Raw genomic sequence first — 22,831 nt, forward strand, 5'->3', positions numbered from 1 at the left:
AACGGAAAACTTCCAACTCGTTTTTTAAGCAGTCTTCAAGTAAAACATACTTCTCTAATGCATCATCTTCTGTCCCTATTTCTATTCAAATTTGGCTCGTCAATTTGGCCAAAATGCTGGCCGCGAATTGGTTTGGGCGCAAAATACATGCAAGCTCCAGTACGATCGTTCGATAGAAACGAATCAACAAAGTCTTTTCGAGACTTATCGGCATACTTCGGTTTTTATAACAGTCTTTTTCTGGGAGCCAATGATAAACATATATTTCAAATATAACAGTGAAGGCTAAGAAATAGGCGTCTATCTACTTTCACGCATTCTGTAACAATGTTGCAAAATAATTATTTGTGTTCACAGATTCTAAGCTAAACTTTAGTAGATATTAGCAGAGTTCCTACGGCAAATGGCCTCAGAAAAAGTAAGACATAATGGCAAGTGCAATAATTCGGTAGATTATTACGCAAGAAGGCAAGCGCTGTCATATATAGAACAGTGGTCGATTTACTATACTACACTAAATTGGTGGAAAAACAGTGTAATAAGATAATTAGTCATATTAATCAAAAATGTCGAATAAATAATTTTGATCCGTAGACTGTTTTATTTCTCAGTACAATACTATCTTTAGTCGCACTTTCTGTCAATATGAATGAGAAACTCTCCATGTATATATACTACAAAAATAATATGAACTACTTGATACCATTTTAGCAGCTAAAACGAACAACCCATAAAAGCCAATGTTTGTATTAAGCTACACCACCATCTTTATTTATTTTTTTTTTTTTTATAGAAGTCAGGATGTCCCCTAGTATTCGCTGACTCTACGATTATTAATTTCCAATGCTAAAGTAAATTACAGTTTTCGTCAATTGTTCTCTACACGACGGGACAATGACGGTCTCTTGCGTGCTTGTGACGCATATTTGTTGTTTTCAGAAAATAAATCTTTGCCTTTTGGACGAAGTTTGTTGGCAATAATCTGCTGCTTGGTTTCAGCAATTTTTTGTATACGCTCTGCTTCGGCTGTCTTAGCTGTATCCACCTCGTGAATCATCCTCTGAATAGCTTGGTTGTATTCCACTTGCTGAAGGTAGCGTTTACGTTGACCGGAGCCTAATGGCGCTGGTCTGCCATCGAGATAGGACCAATCGGGTGCATCAGCAAATTCCCTATAAAAACGGATTGTAATGCAAGAAAAGTAGAGTAGCACAGTTGAAATTTTCGCGCCTTAAATCAATCAGATTTTCATATCGTTCGATTAATGTAATGCTGGTAAAGATTGGTAATCATTAAGGCATGATAACTTACTAAACCGCAGTTGGCACGCGGGTAACTGTGGAAAGTACTGCTAGTTAAAAAAAAAACAAAGCAACGTCGAATGCGATATATCTGAATTCGTTTCATATGATTATAATATTAAAGTAATAAACTTTCTAGTGAGACCAAAAGCGGCATTTAAATACTAAGGAGAAACAAGTTGTTGAAATGTTCATTCCCCAAACAGCTAACTAACCTCATCATTTCGATTGCCGACTCTTTCCCGCTTTCTTTTTTTCTTATTTTCTAGGTCACGAAATACTCACTACGAGTAGACGTTGTCTTCATAATTAACTCCCAATATTTTGCCAATCGAAATTTTTCCTGTTATTTAAACAGTTGATAGTTCGCACGTAAGTATGTAACTCTGTAAATCACTTTTAGTCCACGTCAACTTTGTTCAGACGTACGCAACTAAGTCGACTAACTTTTAGTTACCTGGTCATATTGACGTGCCTCGGCTGACCCTTGCTTTCACGGAATCGTGCTCCCGCAAACACAGCCGACGTTGTGTGTATACTTCGGGCAGTAATGAGGCCAAGCTCGCAAGTTGGCACAGCAAAACGTTGAATTAAACTATGCATCGCTATAATTAAATAAATGAAAATGTAGACCTAATCTATAGGGAACACTGTCGCGCACGGTTCTACATTGATTGGCTCTCAGCGCATACGGCTTAAGCGAATATGTCCACATAAGTTGTCTGCTCTAAGCACTGTTTACTAACATGTTACAAGTCACGAGTATAAATTATGAACGCAGTTCTTATACGAGATACTCTATTTTGAGTCAATTACAGAATCGCAGTTTGTCTTGAAAGAAAGGAGTATGCGAATCTTTTAAATAGATGTCTGGATCCGCATGATGCTGGAACTTAAAGCAAGGTGAAGTTTTCACCGGTCAGCTTTCGCAGACTGTCACAGATGGCGCTACAAGCGTTGTAGTTTTACGTGATTTGAATCATCAATTTTACGGGAATTGAACCAGCAACAGTTTCTGCGCTGGCAATTAGATCGCTGAAGACTGCCCGAGTAGTTAAAACGACCCCGACTTCTTCTCTTCCTAACGAAAACTGCACGAAACGGGAGTCGGTCACCGGCAGTGCCTATCGACTCATTCATTCGACAGATAACTACGTGACAGAACAGACGGACGGCAGCTTCAAGGTATGAACGACACGAGACACGTCAAAAAGAAATCAATCTAGAAATTGTTGCAGGGTCGATCTTCGTCATTGTAGTGTGATACGCTAGCTGCAAATAATCGTATAGTTGAGTATTACGGACAAGCAAACTTAATACTGATGTAATTCATGTGCAGTGTAAACAGATTTATTAGGTAGTTTATTTCCACTAATGTCTTAAAAATTACTTAGCGGTAAGAACAGGTACTACATTTAAAACGAAATACTTATGCTTTCAAATGCAAAATATCGATTCGGCAAGCTACAGCAGAAACATTATATAATCCTCGATAAATATTAAATAAAAAACATAATAGCAATGAACAAAAATGCAGCTCATCGTCCCTGCCATAGTCGATGGCTTTCAAACCGGTATTTAATGGCCGAAATACTTGATCAGTAAACATTATTGAGCACAGAGAAAGAAGCATGGTATATGAATTCTTTTCGATAAAATGATCACGTAGAAATTAGTTAGGTTTGTATTATGTGGGTCCACACTTGGTGGTGGTTTTTTTTAAGTATCATACAGCACAGTTTAATGAAGTATATTTTTCTCCATGAGTTCACATATGCTGCAAATAGCCCAGTTTCGCACATTTAGGCAATAAGGGCCCTTAAATATTATATTCGATTCGGTAAAAGCTGCGTCTTTATATCGTATGTTTACACTGGCAAGTTGATAGCATGCGCGACAACAATGCCGATCCCTCAAGGCGAATCCACCGCAAAGCGGACTGAATACGACCAATCGGTCGTGCCTTTCAGTTGAACAAACAAACCACTTGTTAAGCAGGCGAAGTACCGCTCTTGCGAGACTGCGGCAATTCAGTGCCATGGGAGGCATCACAGGCTGTTTCGGGGCTGACCATCTGAGTGCAGTTCACCGTGATAACGTCAGCGACAGAGAGTAGACTAGAAGTCATCATAAAACAACCGCTAATTTCTAGCTGTAGACGTTTTCACTAGATGCATCAATATCAAGCATGCTTTGTGGACTATCACGTTCTGGGATTTTTTAACTTTAATGAAACCTAAGGAAAAGAAAATTTATTAGCAGCTTGCGCGTTTTATGTACTACCATTCGTAAATGGCAAACGTACTGAAATGATGTGCTAGCATCTTAATTGGTTATTAGTCAGTTTTAATTATTGTTGGGGTACACAGCTTATGGCACAAAGCTCATATGCAGGTGAGGTCTAACAACAGATTGGATTCGTGAAAGATGATGTATGTGCAGGTGAAGGTTAGGAACAACAATGTGTCACATATCGTTAAGGATATTTTCTTCGCTGCGAGGCGTAGCCAGCAAAACCACACCATGCGCGTGTATTGTAGTGACAATGCACCAGAACCAGTACCATTTTCAATTACTTTCTGCTGAAATAACAATGCTGAGCGAAAGCTCGGATTGTGTGGATTATTGTGACAGGTGGTAATACCTGGTATGTGTCCCAGCATGCGGCCTAGAGCCGTCCGCGTTCTGAAGCAGCTCTTGTCAATTTTTCAGGCGCGGGATAATTTCCAATAAACAATCGTCCAAGATGCATCGTAGCAAGCTGATGAGATTATTCTCAGCATTCTCAAGCCATCGTTGACGCCTGCTCAGTATCCTCTAATTGAAGCTTTGACCTGTTAGCTGACGCACACGCCCACACACCTCTACAACCGTCGAGTTAAACAAAAAAACATAGTTTCGGTAACGATTCTCACAACACGAGAAACGAGCCAGTTAGTCTCCAACTTGGCTGATTACATTGTCTATCCTTGAATGAACTAGCCTCTCGTCTTCGACGACATATCACCAAGCCAGTAATGATGATGACGCACTAGTACTTAACGGCATAAACGCTATATATTCGAGCAACGTTTAGTCCTTACATAACGATCATTGGTACGTAACGCCTGTAACACTCGTATATAAATCTGTTAGCTAATTTTGATCAAACGCGATAAAATGCCAACCCCGCGGTAATGATGACAGCTCAGGTAAAATCACTTGAGTCTTTACTGCTACGATCGTATGGGAAATTAATGTCAAATGTTCAAGCCGAATAAATTGCTAGTCACTTAGGTAATGCGTCGATCCGACGAATTAATCGGCGAGCGGTTACATTGTATATTAAAACAGTACCTTAGGACAACTGTAGCGCTCATGATCAGCAACCGCTTGGCAACCAAACCACCAGGTCATAACGGTAACGATCTGCGCTCATAGGAGGCTTGGCAAATTGAGACATCAAATTAACCCAGTATAATTGTTTGTGCTTACAGAGAAATGGCAGCGTTTCATCCATCACCCACTCTACGCGGCCTGCGACATGCGATCAGCATGCAGGCTCGTTTCTGTTCATCTAATGCCCCAACCACCAAAATGTTTATTCACGGCAAATTCGTCGATTCAAAAACGAAGGAATGGGTAGATCTTAAGAATCCTGCTACTAACGAGATTGTTACGCGGGTACCTTGCTCCACCCAGGATGAGATGAACGCTGCGGTTGATAGTTGTAGGAACGCCTTCCAGACCTGGAAAAACACATCCCTCTTAACTAGACAGCAGCATATGTTTCGCCTTCAGAATCTGATTAAGGCTAACACAAAAAGGTTAGCTGAGAGCATCACAACAGAACAGGGTAAAACTTTAACTGATGCAGAAGGTGACGTTTTTCGAGGACAACAAGTTGTGGAACACGCGTGCAGCGCCAGTTCCCTGCTGATGGGAGAAACAACAAATCAAGTCACAAAGGATATGGATATCCTCAGCTATCGATTGCCCCTTGGTGTAACAGCAGGTATTTGCCCTTTTAATTTCCCCGCCATGGTACCGCTTTGGATGTTTCCAATGGCGATTGTATCGGGCAACACAATGATCCTTAAACCGTCCGAAAAGGACCCTGGTGCTACGATGATTCTCATGGAGCTCCTTCAAGAAGCCGGAGTTCCTGATGGCGTCGTCAATGTTATCCACGGAACTCGGGACTCGGTCCGTTTCATTTGCCAAAACCCTTACATCAAAGCGATCTCATTTGTAGGTGCAGATACGGCCGGAAAGTACATTTACGAGGAGGGTGCAAAGAACGGAAAACGTATGCAGTGCAATATGGGAGCGAAGAACCACGGAGTAATTATGCCTGACGCAAATAAGGAACATACTCTCAATCAGCTGGTCGGCGCTGCGTTTGGAGCTGCCGGACAGCGTTGTATGGCGTTGTCAACGGCGATCTTCGTGGGCGAAGCTCGTGAATGGGTTCCGGACTTAATTGAGCGTGCTAAAAAATTGAAAGTCAATGCAGGTCATGTGCCGGGAGCCGACTTTGGTCCCGTGATCAGCGTGGAGAGCAAAAACCGCATCCATGAGCTGATCGAGTCAGGCGTCAAGGAGGGCTGTAAGCTTCTTCTAGACGGACGTGACATTGTGGTAAAAGGCTTTGAGAAGGGAAACTTCATAGGACCCACACTTCTTCATGGTTTCACGCCGTCAATGCGCTGTTATCGCGAGGAAATTTTCGGTCCGGTTCTTATTTCCACTGAGGTTGACACACTCGACCAGGCCATCGAGATCATCAACAACAACCTGTACGGCAATGGGACGGCTATCTTTACAACAAACGGTGCTACGGCGCGTAAGTTTACCTTTGAAGCTGACTGTGGTCAAGTTGGAATTAACGTGCCAATTCCAGTGCCCTTGCCGATGTTTTCGTTTACCGGTTCTCGTGGCTCATTTCTTGGTGATGCCAATTTCTATGGCAAGGCTGGTCTCAATTTCTACACGCAATGGAAGACCGTCACTCAGTTGTGGAGGACCCAGGATTCATCATCAACAAAGGCTGCTGTAGCCATGCCTATTATGCGTTAATGGTGCAAATATCGTAAGATTTTTGCCGATCTGTTGAATGATGGTGATGGTGTGTTTTTGTTAACGATGTACAATGCAGAATTCCGATAAGCTCAATGACGCTTTACCATGGCGACGAATGAGGCTCGGATAGGCCTTTCCTTTTTACAAGATGATGAAAAAAAGGATTATAAAATGTATGCGATGGTGCCAAACGGGATATATCTATCCACTGTCACATGACAAACTCCTATATGAATGCATATATTTTCTAATAAAAAGGGATAGTAGATAAGTATATGGCTCAGGTTCTAAGCGATTAAAGTAACACTACAAAAATATCAAGCTTTCCCAATGTAATATAATCTTTATTTTCGTAAATTACGGCCAAAAATAAAGGTATTATGCGTCTAAAGAATTTACGTGATTCTTCTTTTTCAGTAGATCGTAACGTAATAACGGAGAGATCTCCGTGACTATCTTTGCCGTATGGTAAGCGTATCAAGAAAAGTCATCCTTACGCGGTTGTTATCTCTATTAGATGGAGGGCTGCAACACAGTCGGTAAGAAAACGCCGAGATCGACGGCTCCGATAACATCTCTTAACCTTACTCTAGTGTTACTGAGATGTCTTCCATTCCTAACCTAATATGTGCATTTGTACAGCTATCGTTTGACACTTGTTTTTGAGTCGTCAATCATGTCCTACTGTATAAAAGATATAGCCATGTCTTTACCGAATGGAGAGGAAAAGTTCAAAATTCACTATAGTTACATTGCGTCGATTACGATAATTGTCTATGGTTACCTTATAACGCAGTGTTAACTATACGATCTTATGTACACAATTCAGTAGATCCGCTGCTAAAAACCTTTTCGAGCAATTATCCCTATCAGTTAATCTTCCAGGATATACTATCTTCTTGTCTTAGTATATATATTCGTTTACATTCATCAGGTCCGCAATTATTCTTTAGCTTGACGCTTCAATTAACAGTCTTAGATACATCTGCAACATTACCCACGATTTAAACACTGTTTTATGGTTGCGCTTTGCGCTCGAGGCAGAATAGCTGATAAACGATAGTTAAACAGAACGAAAATTAGATAGTTATCAGGTTCAGATTAGGTGTACGGGATGCATCTTCGCTTCTTGAAGATCCTGCTTTATTCGTTTGCCGTGTGCTTGACGTAAGATCTGAAGGGTGTGTAACTTGAATCATGTTTTTTGCGGTATGTCTCTAGCGTCACAGTAAATTTTAACGTTATAATTGATCCGCAGCAATTTTTTCAACTTACATAAAATAAATATTTGGTCGTAATTTGAACTCGATGACAATCGTCCCGGGCGTGTATTTTCGATAAGAATGTTCGACGATGAAAGATTGCCGTAATAATAATGATAACAAAAGCATTTGTTCCTTAATAACTATGAGGAGTCGTTATCTTCGCCATTCACAGTTCGCGTATACGAAATACGCTTTTTACCGCCCGCGTTACTCTGCGCTCGCTGGCTACTATCGGGTTCCTAGAACTTCCTTTTGATGTCTGCACTTATGTATCAATGTTGCTCTCCAGATAGAATTTGTCATCTTAATGGACGCTAAATGTACGAATGGTAGTACCAAATCGCGGTTGTTAGAAGAACGCCATTTTTCATAACCTCTGCTTTAAAAATGCATATAGCATTCTACAGGCAACGCCGTGGAGAGCAGAAGACATTTTTGCTAATGCGACTCAAAAACAAACGAGGTTGTGTACTTCGTCGATCCTTGTTATCTCATTACATGTTGTAGTGTCACGAGCTCCATGCGTGTAGCATTCCATTGGAATATTACAGAGATTTTAATTCCGGCTATCAAAGTAAGGATAAGGTTGTCAAAAAAGCGTTTTGAAGCTTACCTTTGAAAGATATGGGTGATGTTCCACATGCTAAAAATACACACGCTGCGCTAGAGGGGGCTTAGCCTGAACCTATGCCTTTTCCATCAAATTTCCGCATGTGTTTTTTCTCAGCCGACCCCTGGTTTGGAATGTTTTACAGAACTTTGTAACCATAGCAAAGGGTGCAGTAGGCGAATAGCGGCCATATAAAATTTACAAAACTTTTGGATACTCTATATCGACAAAAATATCCTGATTTTTCTCATTTTAAGGGAGGCTGTGTTTCCTAGTTTCAACAGACACCATGGAGATCGCTTCCTATCTAATACGTCATATTGTCTAAACGAAAGCGATGCGTTTGCAACGAGCGGTGTATTGTTAGGAAAGAACAAAATGCATTGAACATTTAAAAGTAGCCTGCGGACCAACCGCACGCCTTCTAAAAACCTCCTTGGCCTGATGGAACATTTAGAAAATCAAATAGTATCATAGATGCGGATGTGTGCTTATACAGCAAGTACAAGAACACGTTCCCTATTGTGCATGTTTAGAAATAATGGAGAAAAACCGAAGTAATCTCAATCTGTAAATAAATTATTTTGTTAAAGTAATATACATCTGTGCAAGGACCATCTGCCCTGTCGGATAAGGTCGATGCTATCCTTGGGACAAGTTACTACACGAGCTTACATAGTCACCATTTACGTAAATCCGGCGTACGTTGAAGACTCGTTTGAATGGCCCGGGAGGCTAACAACATGAATTCACAAGCATCCGTGAGTCATGAACAGCAGCTTTTGTAGAAGGTGCGAACGCAGGACTTATTCAACTTTTCAATACAATAACGATACCCTTCTTTAATACACTAATTGAATGCGGCTTTCTAGCTTGATCTAGCTGGGGTAAAATCAGTGAGCTTTGTGGGTAACGTATTTGTCTGCTAATCTTTTAGGGACACGTTGTGGTCTACGTTCGAACCCGGGCGTAGACAGACGTTGTTTCGTGCTGGGAGCCGTCTGTGTAATGTAGTGCTTGACGGCGATACCGGACGTAAAACTTGAAACATAGAGGGTAAAATCAACTGTTCTGAAGGGAGTCTTAAATTTACACACATACATAACAGCATATAGCAGTGTTAAGTGTGTATCCTTAGGCTTCCCTGTTGATTGAACAACTCTATGCATGATTTGATTGGTCGCCTCTCAGTTTATTGGTAATTGTAAAAACAATATTTCATACAGTAGATGCTATGAACAACGGAGGGTGGAAAGATCTGGAGGCAAAACAAGACGACCATTCTGTCCGCGGATGTCAGCACGCACTTTGTGAGGCAATGAATTTTCATTGTCTAAATGAGAGACGTATTAGTAGACACCATACTTCTTTTAATTAAAACCGTTTATTTGTGTTAGTGTAAATATTCACTGGTGAAGAGATACATTATTAGGATTTTCAGAGTTACCTTCTTACCTGGTCATCCTACCTAGTCATCTTGGCCTTTAACAATTCGGGGTCATCTTGCCAGGGGCTCCAGATATGAGCGAATGTTAGCTGCTTAGGTAAAAACATTTAATAACGTTCAAATATGTTATGTTCTTGTTTTGTTCATTCTATGATTTACTGTCTTTGCAGCTCATTGAAAAGTTTGATTTATCTAACTTGTCCTTAAGTTTTTAACTTAGTCCTTGATATCTTGTTCAAGTTATTTGATGCAAACTAAAAAACGCTTGCAAACGAAAAGCGTACATGATTCCCTTGTAAACAATATATATAGGAAGTATAGTAAGTTATCTCGCCACCACCCTATGGTACAAATATAAATAGCAGTTCCATTCCATCTGCAAATTTTGATAACTACCATCGATGCGGATTCGTTCGCGGCATCGGCGCCCCCTACAGACAGTTAACTTTGTTTTTGTTATGATACAGACCATTCCGCCATTTTGAAGGCTTAAGAATTGCCCTTTCAACCCAATGGCGGCATATTAACAGCGCACTCGATGAACAACTGCACTGTCGCATTGTTACTGTGTCTGCATCGTGTGCAAGAGGAGATTTTTCAGTGAATGCCGACCTATTTTATCTGTAAAAACCCATGCCGTCAATCACCAATCATCCATCAAGATAAAAGGCTCTAATCTTTTCCCAATTGTAAATCGTGAGTTTGAATCATCGAAGATGCCTCATGTGTCATTCTAATACGTAAGAAAAGAGATACCGTAGCGTAATAATCAAACCTCTATGCAATATTCATTACTAGCCATGTTGTGGGCGGAGAACAGCGCATATTTAGAATCGCTTAAAAGCAATTCCGAGACATTGATTCCTGTTAATTTCGAAGCTTTCTATTAATATATTAGGTAAGTGTTATGGGCTAGTGTATTATAGACAATACTATGCCGTATTATCAACCAGAATAGCGAGCCTATAAGAGCTTGACTAAATTAAAACCTTTGACGTGGTAAGGCGAGCATGAAGATATAATGAGAATGACGACGATTTTGTTCGAGGACAAAATGGTGGCCATGGATATCATCGACGAATTTAAAGAGATGTCTTTAAGTATTTGTTAGCAATTTGAGTGTTAGGCTAATAATCTGCTTGAAATGTTTTGATTTTCAGTCAAAATTTGAAATAATTGTCTATGAACGTTAAGGGCATGTGTGCGTGTTAGACGTGTGAGAGTTGTTCTCTGATTGATTTGAGAATAAGAACGGTAATTGTGATGTTATGGAGGGATAACAAACACCAAAATGCTATAGCAAGTTACGGATTTTACCAACAGTATGTAGGCGATAAGCGACTGAATTTTTGTTTTCCAGATGACACGACGAGCCACTGCTATTGAGGCCGTCGAGAATCTCAACAAAAGGCTCGAACGGGCTGAACAACTATACCGACAGTTCAGAGCCTTCGCCAAACGGCACAGAATTCTTCTTCAGCGTTATCACAACATGAAGTCTAAGGTAATATGTTTATTCCTTTTATTGACACAGACATATTATCTCTGTATGTGTTCTGGCGCCATCAATGAGTAACTCGTACGGTGTCGCTCGTTATAGCATTTTGATTAAAAAAACTTATGGAAATTTCCCCTCAAGAACTTTCCCACTCTGAATATCTATTTGTTATTATGGCTTAGTAGGTTTCTTTCCAGAGGGCTAGATTTACTTGTGTTTTCATAGCGCGCTGCTTTTAGATGCGTTTCCGTCCTACAGCTTCTTTATTATGGCGCAAGAAGTTCTTCCTTTCCGACGTCATGTAGGCGAGATTGGAGATTGGACTGGAGAAAAATAATCTATAGATTTGGATTAAAGGCATAATTTAGAGGACATATGTTTGCGTTTGGTTTTAGTAACAAAGTAAATAACGTTAACCAATTATAGTTTGACTGTTTCAATTATACCTAAGTGTAATGGCTTCATATATCTAACAATCAACTTTGTATCACTGCAATCAAACAATTTGCAGATGGAACATTTTGAATCTTTTTCTTTTGAAAAACAGGAAGAATGTTACCAGCTTCAGGCGCAGGTAATTAAGCTGAGAACAGCTTTGGAGACAGAAATACAGGAACATAGGAAAACAAAGCTCTGTGTAGAAAGGTTGAATAAGCAGTTTCAATCTGTTAAAGAGGTTTTCTTGGCATTGGATGTTGAAGACGAACATAAATGGGATTTGATCAATACGATATGCTCAAATAGGCCACATCAGGCAAACATATCGTCCAAGGCCACGTTTGTAAGTTCAACTTTGTTAATATTTTGAGCGCATAACATTACACATGTTTTGAAACAGACATTGTGGTCTTTCTTAATGCTAAAAATAGGTTTGGTATGGTTTGAAGTATTATGGGGTTATTGTATTATCAAAAAAAATTATATTGTCATTAAAAAGGTGTTTGACTTCTTGCACTACTAGTTTCTCTTTGTATTATTTTAGCATAACTTATTATACTTGGCACCTTGCTTTCTTGACATCTGCACTCTAGAGGTCTAATCAGACATGTTGTTTTATTGCCATAGCACGATTTGCTGGATACACCTATGCATGAGCTCGAGGAGAACTCAGCAGTGTCAATGGAAAGCTTAATCTCGATGATAGAATCTTCTTCAAAAAGCAGTTTTATCGCCCCAGAGGAGACAGTCAGGTCTGACCATGAAAACGAATCTAACTGTGACCAGGAGTCTGTATATAGTAATGACACGACGGAGTCAGCAACATCGAGCGACGAAGTAGCTCCGTTTGGACAGAAGGCGCATGGCCTGACTAGCTCCTACCAGGAAGGATTCTCTAATAATGAGGAAGAAACGCTTTTCCGAAAAATTAGGCGTAAGTATATTGTGATAAATATAGTAAGATTCGACTCTGCGTAACTCGGATAGGTATCTTCAATAAATTACAGAAAAGGCCTAACCGGTATAACGGTCAAAAAAACATAGAATTGTCCAGTTAAGAAGAACAGTAAGTGTACTCATCTGCGCCGACATGTACCGCAATATGCAGGAGTATCTACGTGCGAAACTGACTTATTTTTTGTATTATGCCGCGATACGCGTGCTTGTATTTGTCTCTTTAGAAAGGTCATCAAGCATAGATGCATCGCTGAAAGTCTCAGTCGATAGAAACACTCGCATCACGACTGCTGAAGCAAGAATTGGGACAAAGCCTGGCCTCGTAGTGTCTGTAGAAACGCCTACAGGTAGACGCAGCCAGAGTTTCGATACACGAATGGAAGGTGAAGCTAACAATCCCTGTGTTTTGGCGTTGCTTGCGGATAAGGCCGTTAGAACACCCACCGATTTACCAAACGCGCCTATGTATCGCAGCGACTCAGCTAGCAAGCTAACGAACAAGAAACACCAGCAAGTAGACTTCTTTCTCCAACAGAGAACAAAATAATGCATTAACGATTTTCTCTAGCTAGATGCTATAAATGTTGTATGTATCATTCGAACGTTTAGTACAAGTGGTGCAGGAAATAGTACCCCACGTTAAGTATTATGCCCCCATTAAGTGCTATGCGGAAAAGTTCAGCTTGATTGCTTCTTTGAGAAAAAGAGCTTCTGTTTTACGTGTACTTTTAGTTGACATAATAGCTAAGCTAATTTTTCTTGCCATGTCTGTGGTTTGCCTTTCTAGATTTGTCAGGAAATATGTAGGGCCTCTTGTCAAATGTGCCAAATGTAAACGGGTAATGAAGTTCCATGACACACTGCAATGTACAGAATGCAGCTTACCTGTTCACCAGAAGTGTCAGGAAGACGCGCCCCTACCATGTATGCCGACCGCTACTATTGTAAGTTAGTTTAACTTGAGTTGCTGACAGCGTAGACGCTCACCAAATACTATTTCACTCAGACCTCTTTTGCGACTAGATATTTCTGAAAAGCACATTTTACTATACCAAATATATAAACAGCGTCGGGAACTTGACCAAGACAGGCTTTTACATTTGTCTTATAAAGCTGTGGCAATAACAGCCACGGGATTTTGTGTGTGAAGAAAGAAACTTACTTTTTCTAATAATTCCGATATTTTAGAAGTCGAACAAATCAATGAAAGAGCCGAATAAGCTATTGGAATACTGTCCAGTCTCAGGGCCACGAGTACCACCATTACTCATAAACTGTTTCCATGAGCTAGAAAAGGACCATCGCATCAGGGAGGTCGGCCTCTACCGCAATTCCGCCTTGCAGAGCGACGTGCAATCGCTCGTAAAGAAATTACTGAAATCTCCCCAGCATGACCTGTCACAGTATGACACACATGTGATTGCTGGTGTTGTGAAGAGTTTCTTGCTGAAGCTGCTAAGCGAACCGCTAGTGCCGACATCGATGTACAGCTCTTTCGCGAAAGCGACAGAACCAGAACGACATGGCCATTCCGATAAAGCCTTACGCTCGGAAGTGGAAGGTTTACCTCAGGCCAACCGGGACACCTTGGCATACGTCATGTTGCACATTCGCGTTGTAGAAGAAATTTCCGACAATAAAATGGATCGGGAGAATCTAACAAGGGTTAGTACAGTGCGTCATTAGGCCTTTTACACGAACAATACCATCCATGCGATTGGGATTTAGCGTATTTTCAAGAGACTGAACTAGTTGATTGCGTATGCAATTGTGCTAACTCTGACCCCATAGCATGCGATTAATACCATCTCCAAATCGAGTGAAGTTTTAGAAAAATGAGCATAAGAGCTTCTCAGAAGAACCTTAAAATTGGTACCTAATATTGCCATATTTGTACAACAGTTTGCACGGCCGTTTACACCCCGTAGATCTTCTCTTTTTTCAATGGATGATGTTAAATTGTTAGCTTTTTACTTTGCTTTCATTTCACCGCGGCAAGCTGCCGTCGCCTGAACTCTGGTACAGTGTGTTAGCAGTCAATCCAGTGATTGTTGTACTACTACGTCTCTAAATTTTGCGCAACATTATTTACGAAGGTATTTGCCCCGACGATCGTGGGATATCCGTTAAACGCGCAGATAAACCCTGCACTAATGGACCAAAATGTCACCCAGAGAATCATGTCACGTCTTCTGAATATGGAACCGCCATTCTGGGACGCAATCATACAACGTGCAAATCGAATGATGTTGCGGGTGCCTTCAAAAGAGTGTGTGCCTAACCCTAAGAAATCAAATGTCTTTTCATCACCCAAAATTAGCTAAAATACTTCATTTTCGGCTGAGCGGCGATCCACGGCCCTTAAAACGAACATTATTACTTAGCTCAATATGTTAGGGCATTGAATAGGTTTATTTTAGTATAGCCATGTTGCTTGTGGTATAAATTTAGACCTCTTTATTTTGCAACGCGGAGTAGAAGACGCGCGTCAACGAGGCCTCGGCTCCTCGTTTGTATATAGAGGGCGGAGTGCTTAAAGAGAACACCTTCGAAGCCAGCCCGTTTGAAGACATTTTTTGGAGCAAAGCGTCCGTCTGAGCATTTTTTTCGAAACATATCGAGTCACAATAGCAGAAATTAGGCTAAGCATAGCGATTTTTGAATACAAAAGGCTGTGTTGCTTCTGTGCCATTGATTTATCATCGTTCATACGATACGCGAGTAGATAAGCTTAGAAAATAAAGAAATTGACGCTGATCGTAATTAAGAAAGCGGTAAAACCAGTGAATTTACAAAATCCAATTATTCTATTTAATGTAAAAAATCCATTTGCAGTGGATGATCGTAAAGTCGACAGCCATATGCATCCATGCAAATGTTTCATCTACGCTTGATACGGCAGGGACAACAGCGGAAAATACTAGCCATTCATACCACACAAAGAAGTATACTTTTGTGTTCATATATGACACCTTTGTATACAAACAAATAAAAACACACGGAAACAGAAAAACCTAACATATATGGATAATCTCGTATGTTTACCAACCGTTCTTACTTACCGAGTCCACTCAACTGATAGAAATGTTTAAGCTTGAACCCAAGCTAACACGCTTAAAGCAGTTATTATATAATAAATTGTATGTATATATCGATATAAAAAGATGTGTACACATCAATGCACAACATTGAACAGTGCTGTTTTTCGTTCACGTTTTTTAGCTTTGGTCATTTATAAAGCATATGCTAGTTTATAAGGTTAGGTTAGGTTGGGTTAGGTACACATCAATGCACAACATTGAACAGTGCTGTTTTTCGTTCACGTTTTTTAGCTTTGGTCATTTATAAAGCATATGCTAGTTTTATTAATAAAGTTCGTTAGTCGGCTGCCTAGAGACGCTACGAGACAGTTAGCAGGTCCGAATTAAAAAAGAAAAAGACAGAACTGGCGAAGTTGTCCCTAGGCCAGCGATGAGATAATCACAGGCACAATTTGTCCTGTCGTATTGTCAAAACTGGAAACCTCAACTAAAAACAAGATTCAGAGTAGAGTTGAATGTCGTCAGTATGAAAGATGACTACGAACGCTATTTTCATATCCACTTAACAACTGTGTTCGTTCTTTTCAAGCGGAAATATTGGTCCGGTAAAAAAAATCGCTCAAACACATATCTAATAGATTGTGGTAACTCGTAGCATATGAGATATTCCTTTACGATATCAATCGAAATCCTTTGTATAGCAAGCCTCAGAAATAAATCTCAGGATTACTTAATGTTTCGAGCATTGGAGAGGTTGGTTTATATCAACATTCCGTTACGCATTAACAGATACAACATCCATCTTAATTATAGTTTATTATCCAATACATAATAATTAATAAAATCAAAAAACTAAAATGGCACTAGTTAATAACTCAACTATCTTAGTGTATGTCCAGCGTTTGGTCTCCGCTCACAGATGTCATGAACTGCTTTTCTATAGCTGATGTATTATCTATTATAGACAGTAACGACGCAGCTCTATGGCTGATGCTTTTAGGGTACTGGTTGGCTTTACGGGTGCATAGTTTCATTTAAATTAAATTACATGTTTTTCCGGGGCTCTCTGGGCGTCACTGGGCCTAGCTGCACATATCTCTCTTCCTTCCGCCTTGTGCACCCGTTCATCAATATTGAAACCCTCTGACAAATCTAGAAACAAAGGACTTGGCCAAATCTTTTTCTTCGCTCTTCTTTTTCCATTTAAGCCCGCCTGGCTTAATCTGCTGCTGATGCATCTGGAGAGATTATCGCTCCGTCGAATAACTTGTGATGACCACAAAAAGCTGTGAAGAAACGATAATTTCAAAATCATTTTGTTTCCATGTTAAAATTATCTGCACGTTTGATAGTACTACATTCGCATCTATCGATAGCGAATCTTCCTACGGTTAGCTTGAATTTTTGATAATTGAACCAGGGGCTTCTAAATATTTTAGGTCTAGGTGTGAAATTGTCAACACTAAGTTCAGCTTACACGCGCAAATACGAGTCTTAGTCGGCCTGTTGTAAAGAAAGCCATCAGAAACCTAAAGAGTAGTCGTTGAAAAGACGATTTCTTAAAGCAGGCGTTAATTGGATTGGTAATACGGAAAATCAAACTATTTTCCTTCGGATTCCACTTTACTTTAGGATGCTTACAAACAAATGAGTTTATTCAAAACTCTATACCATAACGTAACAATGATGATAGTAATACTAATAGTTATTATCACAAAACGTAGAAAAGAACAAGCGTCCTTCGTGCCCGACTGAGCTGATCATAGCAATCCAATACACTGATATAGCGGACAATTTTTTGACCAACATCGTTGAAGTTTCGTTCTGCCACTTTAACCTTCTGTCTGAAAGATGAACTCGAGCTTTACAGAAACAGTGCAATATTCGGTACGTCGCTTGCCGTATTAGTTCTAAGCGGCAGATGAGAACGGACGGTTGAGAAGGTCCGCGTTGCAAGCTTGTCTTTACCTCGAAATAAAGTTACGCCTATCATAAATTTCGCACGGGCATATAGAGTATCAAGCTCATTTCCACTGCGCAGAGTAACGAAGGTTATGCCGCATTCTAAAACGCTCGTATTACGAAAACGGGTCGTGCACGCGTGTTTTATTGGATCGCATCAAGATACTGTCTTCAAAGTGGAGTAACTTGCTTGGTATTGCGCGGAAGCACTGAACTGCTGACGGACTAACGAAACAATACGTCCGAAACGTTCGTCTAGCTAAGCAGTAGCATTAAATTTTATCTTGAAAGAGTAAGCTATCGCAAATGAGTGAGCTATCCGTGAGGAGCAGTCTTTTGCGGTCAAGTATTTTTTGCTTATATTCTCTTTCTGCTGGATTCAAGTAATTTTATAAAACAAGTTTATAGGACGGGGCAAAATAAACTCTTTCACAACGTTGCTGTCTTATAATTACATTAGTTTTTATATTAGGTAGACTTGGAGTTTTCACACACAAAACACTGAACCTGATTTTCAGCTAATCTCAATCCTGTGTTAATTGCATTCATGTTTAGAGGATCTAGTGGCACCACGTAACCATGGGCGTGTAGATTTTAAAAGTACTGAATATTTGAATCAGATATATTTCATTAATTCTCATTTATTAATGTTATATAATGCTATTAGAGAAAGTGAACGATTAAACGGTTGATCAGAAGTTCGTACGTGGGAACCTTTAACGGAGTTAGTGAGTACCTTACAAACACGCCATAGACGATAAGACGTAGCCTAATTTCGAAGCCAACAACGAAACCAAAACTGTAACATCTCGGTCAGTTTATCGGCCTTATCAATTAGGCCAGCTTCCACTGGGCCACTGAACTGCTTAGCGAATCGTTCCATACCTACATGGGTACAAAGAGACGAAAAAATCTCTTTCACGTGAAATTCAAGTTCAAATTGGACACTGAAACCAACGAATAAAAAGCTTTCCTATATATATTTTTTTCTTTTAGGACCATTGAAAATTCCCTACTAATATCCATATGAGAGAGGCGTATAGAGCAAAATAATTATTAAAATATAGCCATGTAGAAATGTATTATCACAAACTGAGTAGTCACCGGGTTTACGGATGTAATAGATTACTATAAGCGAGTCTGGCGGACTTTCAAATTAAATAACGTTTGAACTAGAGTAATGACCTCTATACGCGTTAGAGGTGCTGTCCCTCATTTTTTACACACTTGTTCCGGCGCTCTGGCAGCTACCGGACAGCTTTATATTTACCATTCGCGTTCCCAAATGTAATTTTCATATATATACATATATATATATATATATGGCCTGTCGAAGTAAATAGATGGTGTTATGTTTGCACACTAATTGCCCTTTTAGGGTATGGAGAGTCCCGCGGTCACAAGAACTGAGATCGAGAGAATAAACGGGTCGAATGTTGAATATTCCTTTGCCCAGTCCACGAAATAATTAAAAATATGGCGTTGAGATTGCCGTTGTGATCAAGTAACGAAAATGCGTGCCCTCAATTGCATACAAAACAGTCGATGAGTCTCTTGAAGAACTCGAAGCAGCGATTATATACCTTTTGGTGATTATCTCATAGTAGCACATGCTCCTTACGTGCACCGTAAGTATTACCATCATATTACATTCGAAGCCACACGAACTACCTCCAGATGGAGGTAGAGATTGAATCATGTCTCGCCTCTGGCGACTGCATGCTCCAGGTATGTTTTTTGTTAATTTAAGTTTCGCAAATTGCACGTGGAGTACACGACACTCGACTGACCTAAAATTCCCGGGGGACCCATTTATACTCAGCTTCCTCGTTTTCATATTTGGATTGTAATTCTGGAACATGTGAAATTGGATCTCTATACTCTGAGCCCCGCTTCTGTGGAAAGCTTCCTCGATTGGGGCAATGCGTTCTTGGTCTTTCGTGTCCCGACACTGCTGGTCTTGAAGACTCCAATTCTCATTACTGAAACACACAAATTTCCGCTAAAATGCTATTTCAAGGTCAATTTCACTGTCTGTTGAATTCGCTTGTAACGATTCTATATATTAGGCCGAAATTTTATATGCGCTATAAATGCATCCTATAGATATATAAAGGCAGGCGTTTTGCGACTTCAAAATGACGCCAACAAGAAACAACTGAATGTGTCAAACGTTATCTTTTTAAATAAGGTATTATGAGGCTTTACACATTAGAATTTTACCTAAATGCAATGCCAATAAAGTAAGCTTCTTTGAATTTCTGTATTACAATAATTCGCTTTAACGATCTTTTCGCATCTGGCCCTGTCTCTGAAATGGCGGCACACTGATATTCTTCTCAAGTTTGCCAATCACCCGTTGATTGTCGTAGACTGAAACTTTCCGGCCTTGCTACGAAAGGGGTTTACATGAAAAAAAAAAAAAAAAAAAAGCTTTACGGCGTGCGAGCGATAAGCATCATTGGCTCTATTTTCAACGGAACTCTATTCTCTGCGAGGAGATGGTCCCAGACTATCGTCGTTCAAAAAAGTCTGCAAGACATGTGAGTTTAACGGGATGGTCCGCCGCTCGACGTAACAAACAACATAATCGCGTTCTAAAAGGACCTCCAAGCAGGCTAAGGTCAAATGGCCCCCCACATCATGCTATGTAATTCCACTCGACTTCTTTTCGATAGCCTACTTAAAAAGCAAGGTGCGCTAATAATACTTAGAATGAACTAGAGAAAAATTCAGAGAAATAGATGTACGTGAAAAAGCAGTCAAAAACTAGGGAAACAAATTTTTGCTATGAATAAAAACAAAAGAGTCGAAAAAACATTTTATTTAGGTAAAATCTGAAATATATAATGTTTGTAATAAAGAAAGTTATAAATAGATTCAGTTATTTCTCGTTAGCGTCATTTGAAGTTGCTCTTAAGTAGGGGACCATCTCTGTATATATACATATATATGTTAAAGAGGGATATAGAGAAAGAGAAAATTTAATTTGAGCATTCTAAAAAAATTATTATGTATCTATCTATTTACTAAAAACGGCCGTGGTACTGCAAGACATTTCGGACCTAACTAAAGACTTTAGCCGCTAGCCGGCAACCGTAATCATGTGATAGCTCCAGACTTTCACAGTTCTTAGTTTTTATTTTATAAAAACAGCTCATTGATTTTTGCATCTGGTACCATATAAATCACAAAAAAGAGGGGTAGAACTGTAAGAGCGTTTACGTTGGGAAACTGCAACTCCTGATGAAGCTTCCGAAAAGAAGGAAAAAGCTTCAGGTTCAACAAGAACCCCCCGTACGGGAATCTCGAACGTTCGCCTTCGCGCGTAATAAAAATACTTGCACACAATTTATCTGAAAGAACAGTCTTCTATAAGTACTTGGAAGTATTAACTAAACGCGTGTTATACATGCATCTACAAAAGGTGTCTCTTCGTTATTCGAGAAAGTCTGCAAACCTGTATCACTCCAGCAGCAGGAGCCTTCTCAACGGCTTGGCAAGGGCGGCTACGGGAACTGCAGTTGATGATGTTCGCCATTCAGTTCCACCATGTTCTACAGAATGATTTTCGCCTTCAGACACAATAGCACAAATTGTATTAGGTATATGCATTGTGCCAGACGCGGTTCTGAAAAGATACGGTTACCCTTTCACATAGAAACCTTATGCAAAATAATCCAGTATGACCAAAAACTCATTTTTCAATAGCTCCCCATTGCTTCCGAGGTAAGCTTGAAGCCGCCCTAAGCGTTGGTTCGTTATTGTATGCCAGCAGTATTAACGCAACACGTATATCCGCAGAACATTAATACTGTCGAAAACCGATATAGAGCATATACAGACAAACACCAAGTACAGGTAATTGTGGCTTCAGCACAGACAGGTCGTCGGATGGATCGGACATTAGTCATCTGCCAATACAATGACACAGGTCACGCTAGGATCTTATTGGAAGCCTTTTTCCAAATGACAATATATCAGGCCTAGTTCCTGCACTAGCCAAATATAATTCTCCGACCCACTGTCGGACCATCTAGTCTTTTGAGTAGTAATTCATCCTGCAAGCACCCATCCACGTTGGTATCCCACCGAAGTACAGTTAGGAGTCGAATCGAAAGAGACGGCGATCATTCCTAAACAACTTATGGCATGCTTTTCATAGTACACTGCACGAGCAGCGGCTGGTAGGCTAGCAGCAACACTCCCTTCCGGATTGGCGTCAGGCTCGCAACACTGGAAAAGATTTTATTATCGGCAATACGCAGCAATTATAGAGATAAACATAAGAAATAACAAGCTGCGCAATGAAAATCGATCTATCTTGTATTCGTAGGCCTCGTGAAAGCAAGCGCTACTCAAGGTTCGGCCGGAGGAACAAATCTTATTAAACTGCAAGGCTTGATCGATAAGGTCGAATACTAAGAAAGAATATGATGGAATTGCTCGAAAAGCTGCCATGTTGTGCTGACATTTTCGCTGCACTGTATCTTAAACTTCTTGAATTTGCCTTACATGCCCTTACATGAGAGCATTCTGATTTCTGCTTAAGTCTTTGAAAGGATCAGAATATTTTATATAGAGGGCAACAACTCGAAATTTCCACCGGCGTAATTATTGGTCATGCTAGGAGCATCGTTTTCACAGTCGCTCTGGGATTAAACTCGATCATCTCTATGTTTCGAGTGTGACGTCCGGTATCGGCGTTACGAATTCCGTCAGACGGATGGCTCCCAACCAAAAACAAAATGTACCTATGCCCGGGTTCGTACCTGAACCGCAACGTGTTACTAATATTGATAGACAAGTGTGTTAGCCGCTAAGCCACCACGGGAAGAGAATCACGTAATTGCTCGCCCCATTGTAATCGTCCATCTTCATAATTAGCAAAATGTTGCCAGCGTAGAGCCGACCGTAAAGGAAGCAGTGAACTTAGATGAGGATTAGTGGTAAGAATATCTCTCACTCAGGTCACGTCCAGTTTTGCAGGAAAGAAAGATTGGCGTATGAAAAAATGCTTAACTGAAAGTTAAGTTACAAAGTCTAATAATGGCTTAAAAAGAATTAAAGAGCTCTGACTCTTTAGGGCGAGGTACCAAGTAGCACGGTGTGATTTCACCCAAATGCACAGGCAAACCGGACAAGCATATCGGCTGACGATAAGAGTTCAAAATTTCCCTCATCTCTCCGAAACTCATATCGAAAGTTTCTAAAGAAACCCACGTCTCTTTCAGATTCTCTGGCTATATAT

General features: G+C 40.2%; 3 protein-coding genes and 1 long non-coding RNA gene across 12 annotated transcripts in view; 2 read left to right on the top strand and 2 right to left on the bottom strand.

The window, feature by feature from the left end:
* Nucleotides 1-578: 578 nt before the first annotated feature.
* On the bottom strand, nt 579-2,038 carry mRpL52 (mitochondrial ribosomal protein L52). Of its 2 annotated transcripts, none has more exons than XM_022830047.2 (2): nt 1,759-2,038; nt 579-1,172 (listed from the first exon to the last, which is right to left on the bottom strand). In XM_022830047.2, the coding sequence occupies exons 1-2, from the start codon at nt 1,902-1,904 to the stop codon at nt 869-871; spliced, it is 450 nt and encodes a 149-aa protein (XP_022685782.1). In that variant the 5' UTR covers nt 1,905-2,038; the 3' UTR covers nt 579-868. The 2 variants fall into 2 exon arrangements, with proteins under 2 accessions (XP_022685782.1, XP_022685783.1); XM_022830048.2 differs by lacking the exon at nt 1,759-2,038 and adding an exon at nt 1,517-1,732.
* A 198-nt stretch (nt 2,039-2,236) lies between these two features.
* LOC111258619 (putative methylmalonate-semialdehyde/malonate-semialdehyde dehydrogenase [acylating], mitochondrial) lies at nt 2,237-6,756 on the top strand. Its single transcript, XM_022830039.2, has 2 exons — nt 2,237-2,486; nt 4,778-6,756. The coding sequence occupies exon 2, from the start codon at nt 4,782-4,784 to the stop codon at nt 6,357-6,359; it is 1,578 nt and encodes a 525-aa protein (XP_022685774.1). The 5' UTR covers nt 2,237-2,486; nt 4,778-4,781; the 3' UTR covers nt 6,360-6,756.
* A 3,424-nt stretch (nt 6,757-10,180) lies between these two features.
* Nucleotides 10,181-15,770, top strand: LOC111258618 (rac GTPase-activating protein 1). 6 transcript variants are annotated; one of them, XM_022830032.2, is made up of 8 exons: nt 10,181-10,380; nt 11,045-11,188; nt 11,694-11,963; nt 12,248-12,554; nt 12,802-13,087; nt 13,365-13,521; nt 13,766-14,242; nt 14,674-15,770. In XM_022830032.2, the coding sequence occupies exons 2-8, from the start codon at nt 11,045-11,047 to the stop codon at nt 14,899-14,901; spliced, it is 1,869 nt and encodes a 622-aa protein (XP_022685767.1). In that variant the 5' UTR covers nt 10,181-10,380; the 3' UTR covers nt 14,902-15,770. The 6 variants fall into 6 exon arrangements, with proteins under 6 accessions (XP_022685767.1, XP_022685770.1, XP_022685771.1 ...); XM_022830035.2 differs by having other exon boundaries at nt 11,730-11,963; XM_022830036.2 differs by having other exon boundaries at nt 10,182-10,380; nt 11,694-11,756.
* A 645-nt stretch (nt 15,771-16,415) lies between these two features.
* LOC111258625 (uncharacterized) overlaps nt 16,416-22,831 on the bottom strand; it is an 11,685-nt gene continuing 5,269 nt past the window's right edge. For all 3 annotated transcript variants that reach the window (XR_015310211.1, XR_002679098.1, XR_015310212.1), the window contains 4 exons: nt 21,041-21,155; nt 20,806-20,936; nt 19,371-19,562; nt 16,416-16,904 (listed from right to left, as the gene is read on the bottom strand). This is a non-coding gene — a long non-coding RNA (uncharacterized LOC111258625). The remainder of the gene's footprint in view (nt 16,905-19,370; nt 19,563-20,805; nt 20,937-21,040; nt 21,156-22,831) is intronic.

Source organism: Varroa jacobsoni, unplaced genomic scaffold (assembly GCF_002532875.2).
Source record: "Varroa jacobsoni isolate VJ856 unplaced genomic scaffold, vjacob_1.0 scaffold_253, whole genome shotgun sequence".
In the NCBI taxonomy this organism is placed as follows: Eukaryota; Metazoa; Arthropoda; class Arachnida; order Mesostigmata; family Varroidae; genus Varroa; species Varroa jacobsoni.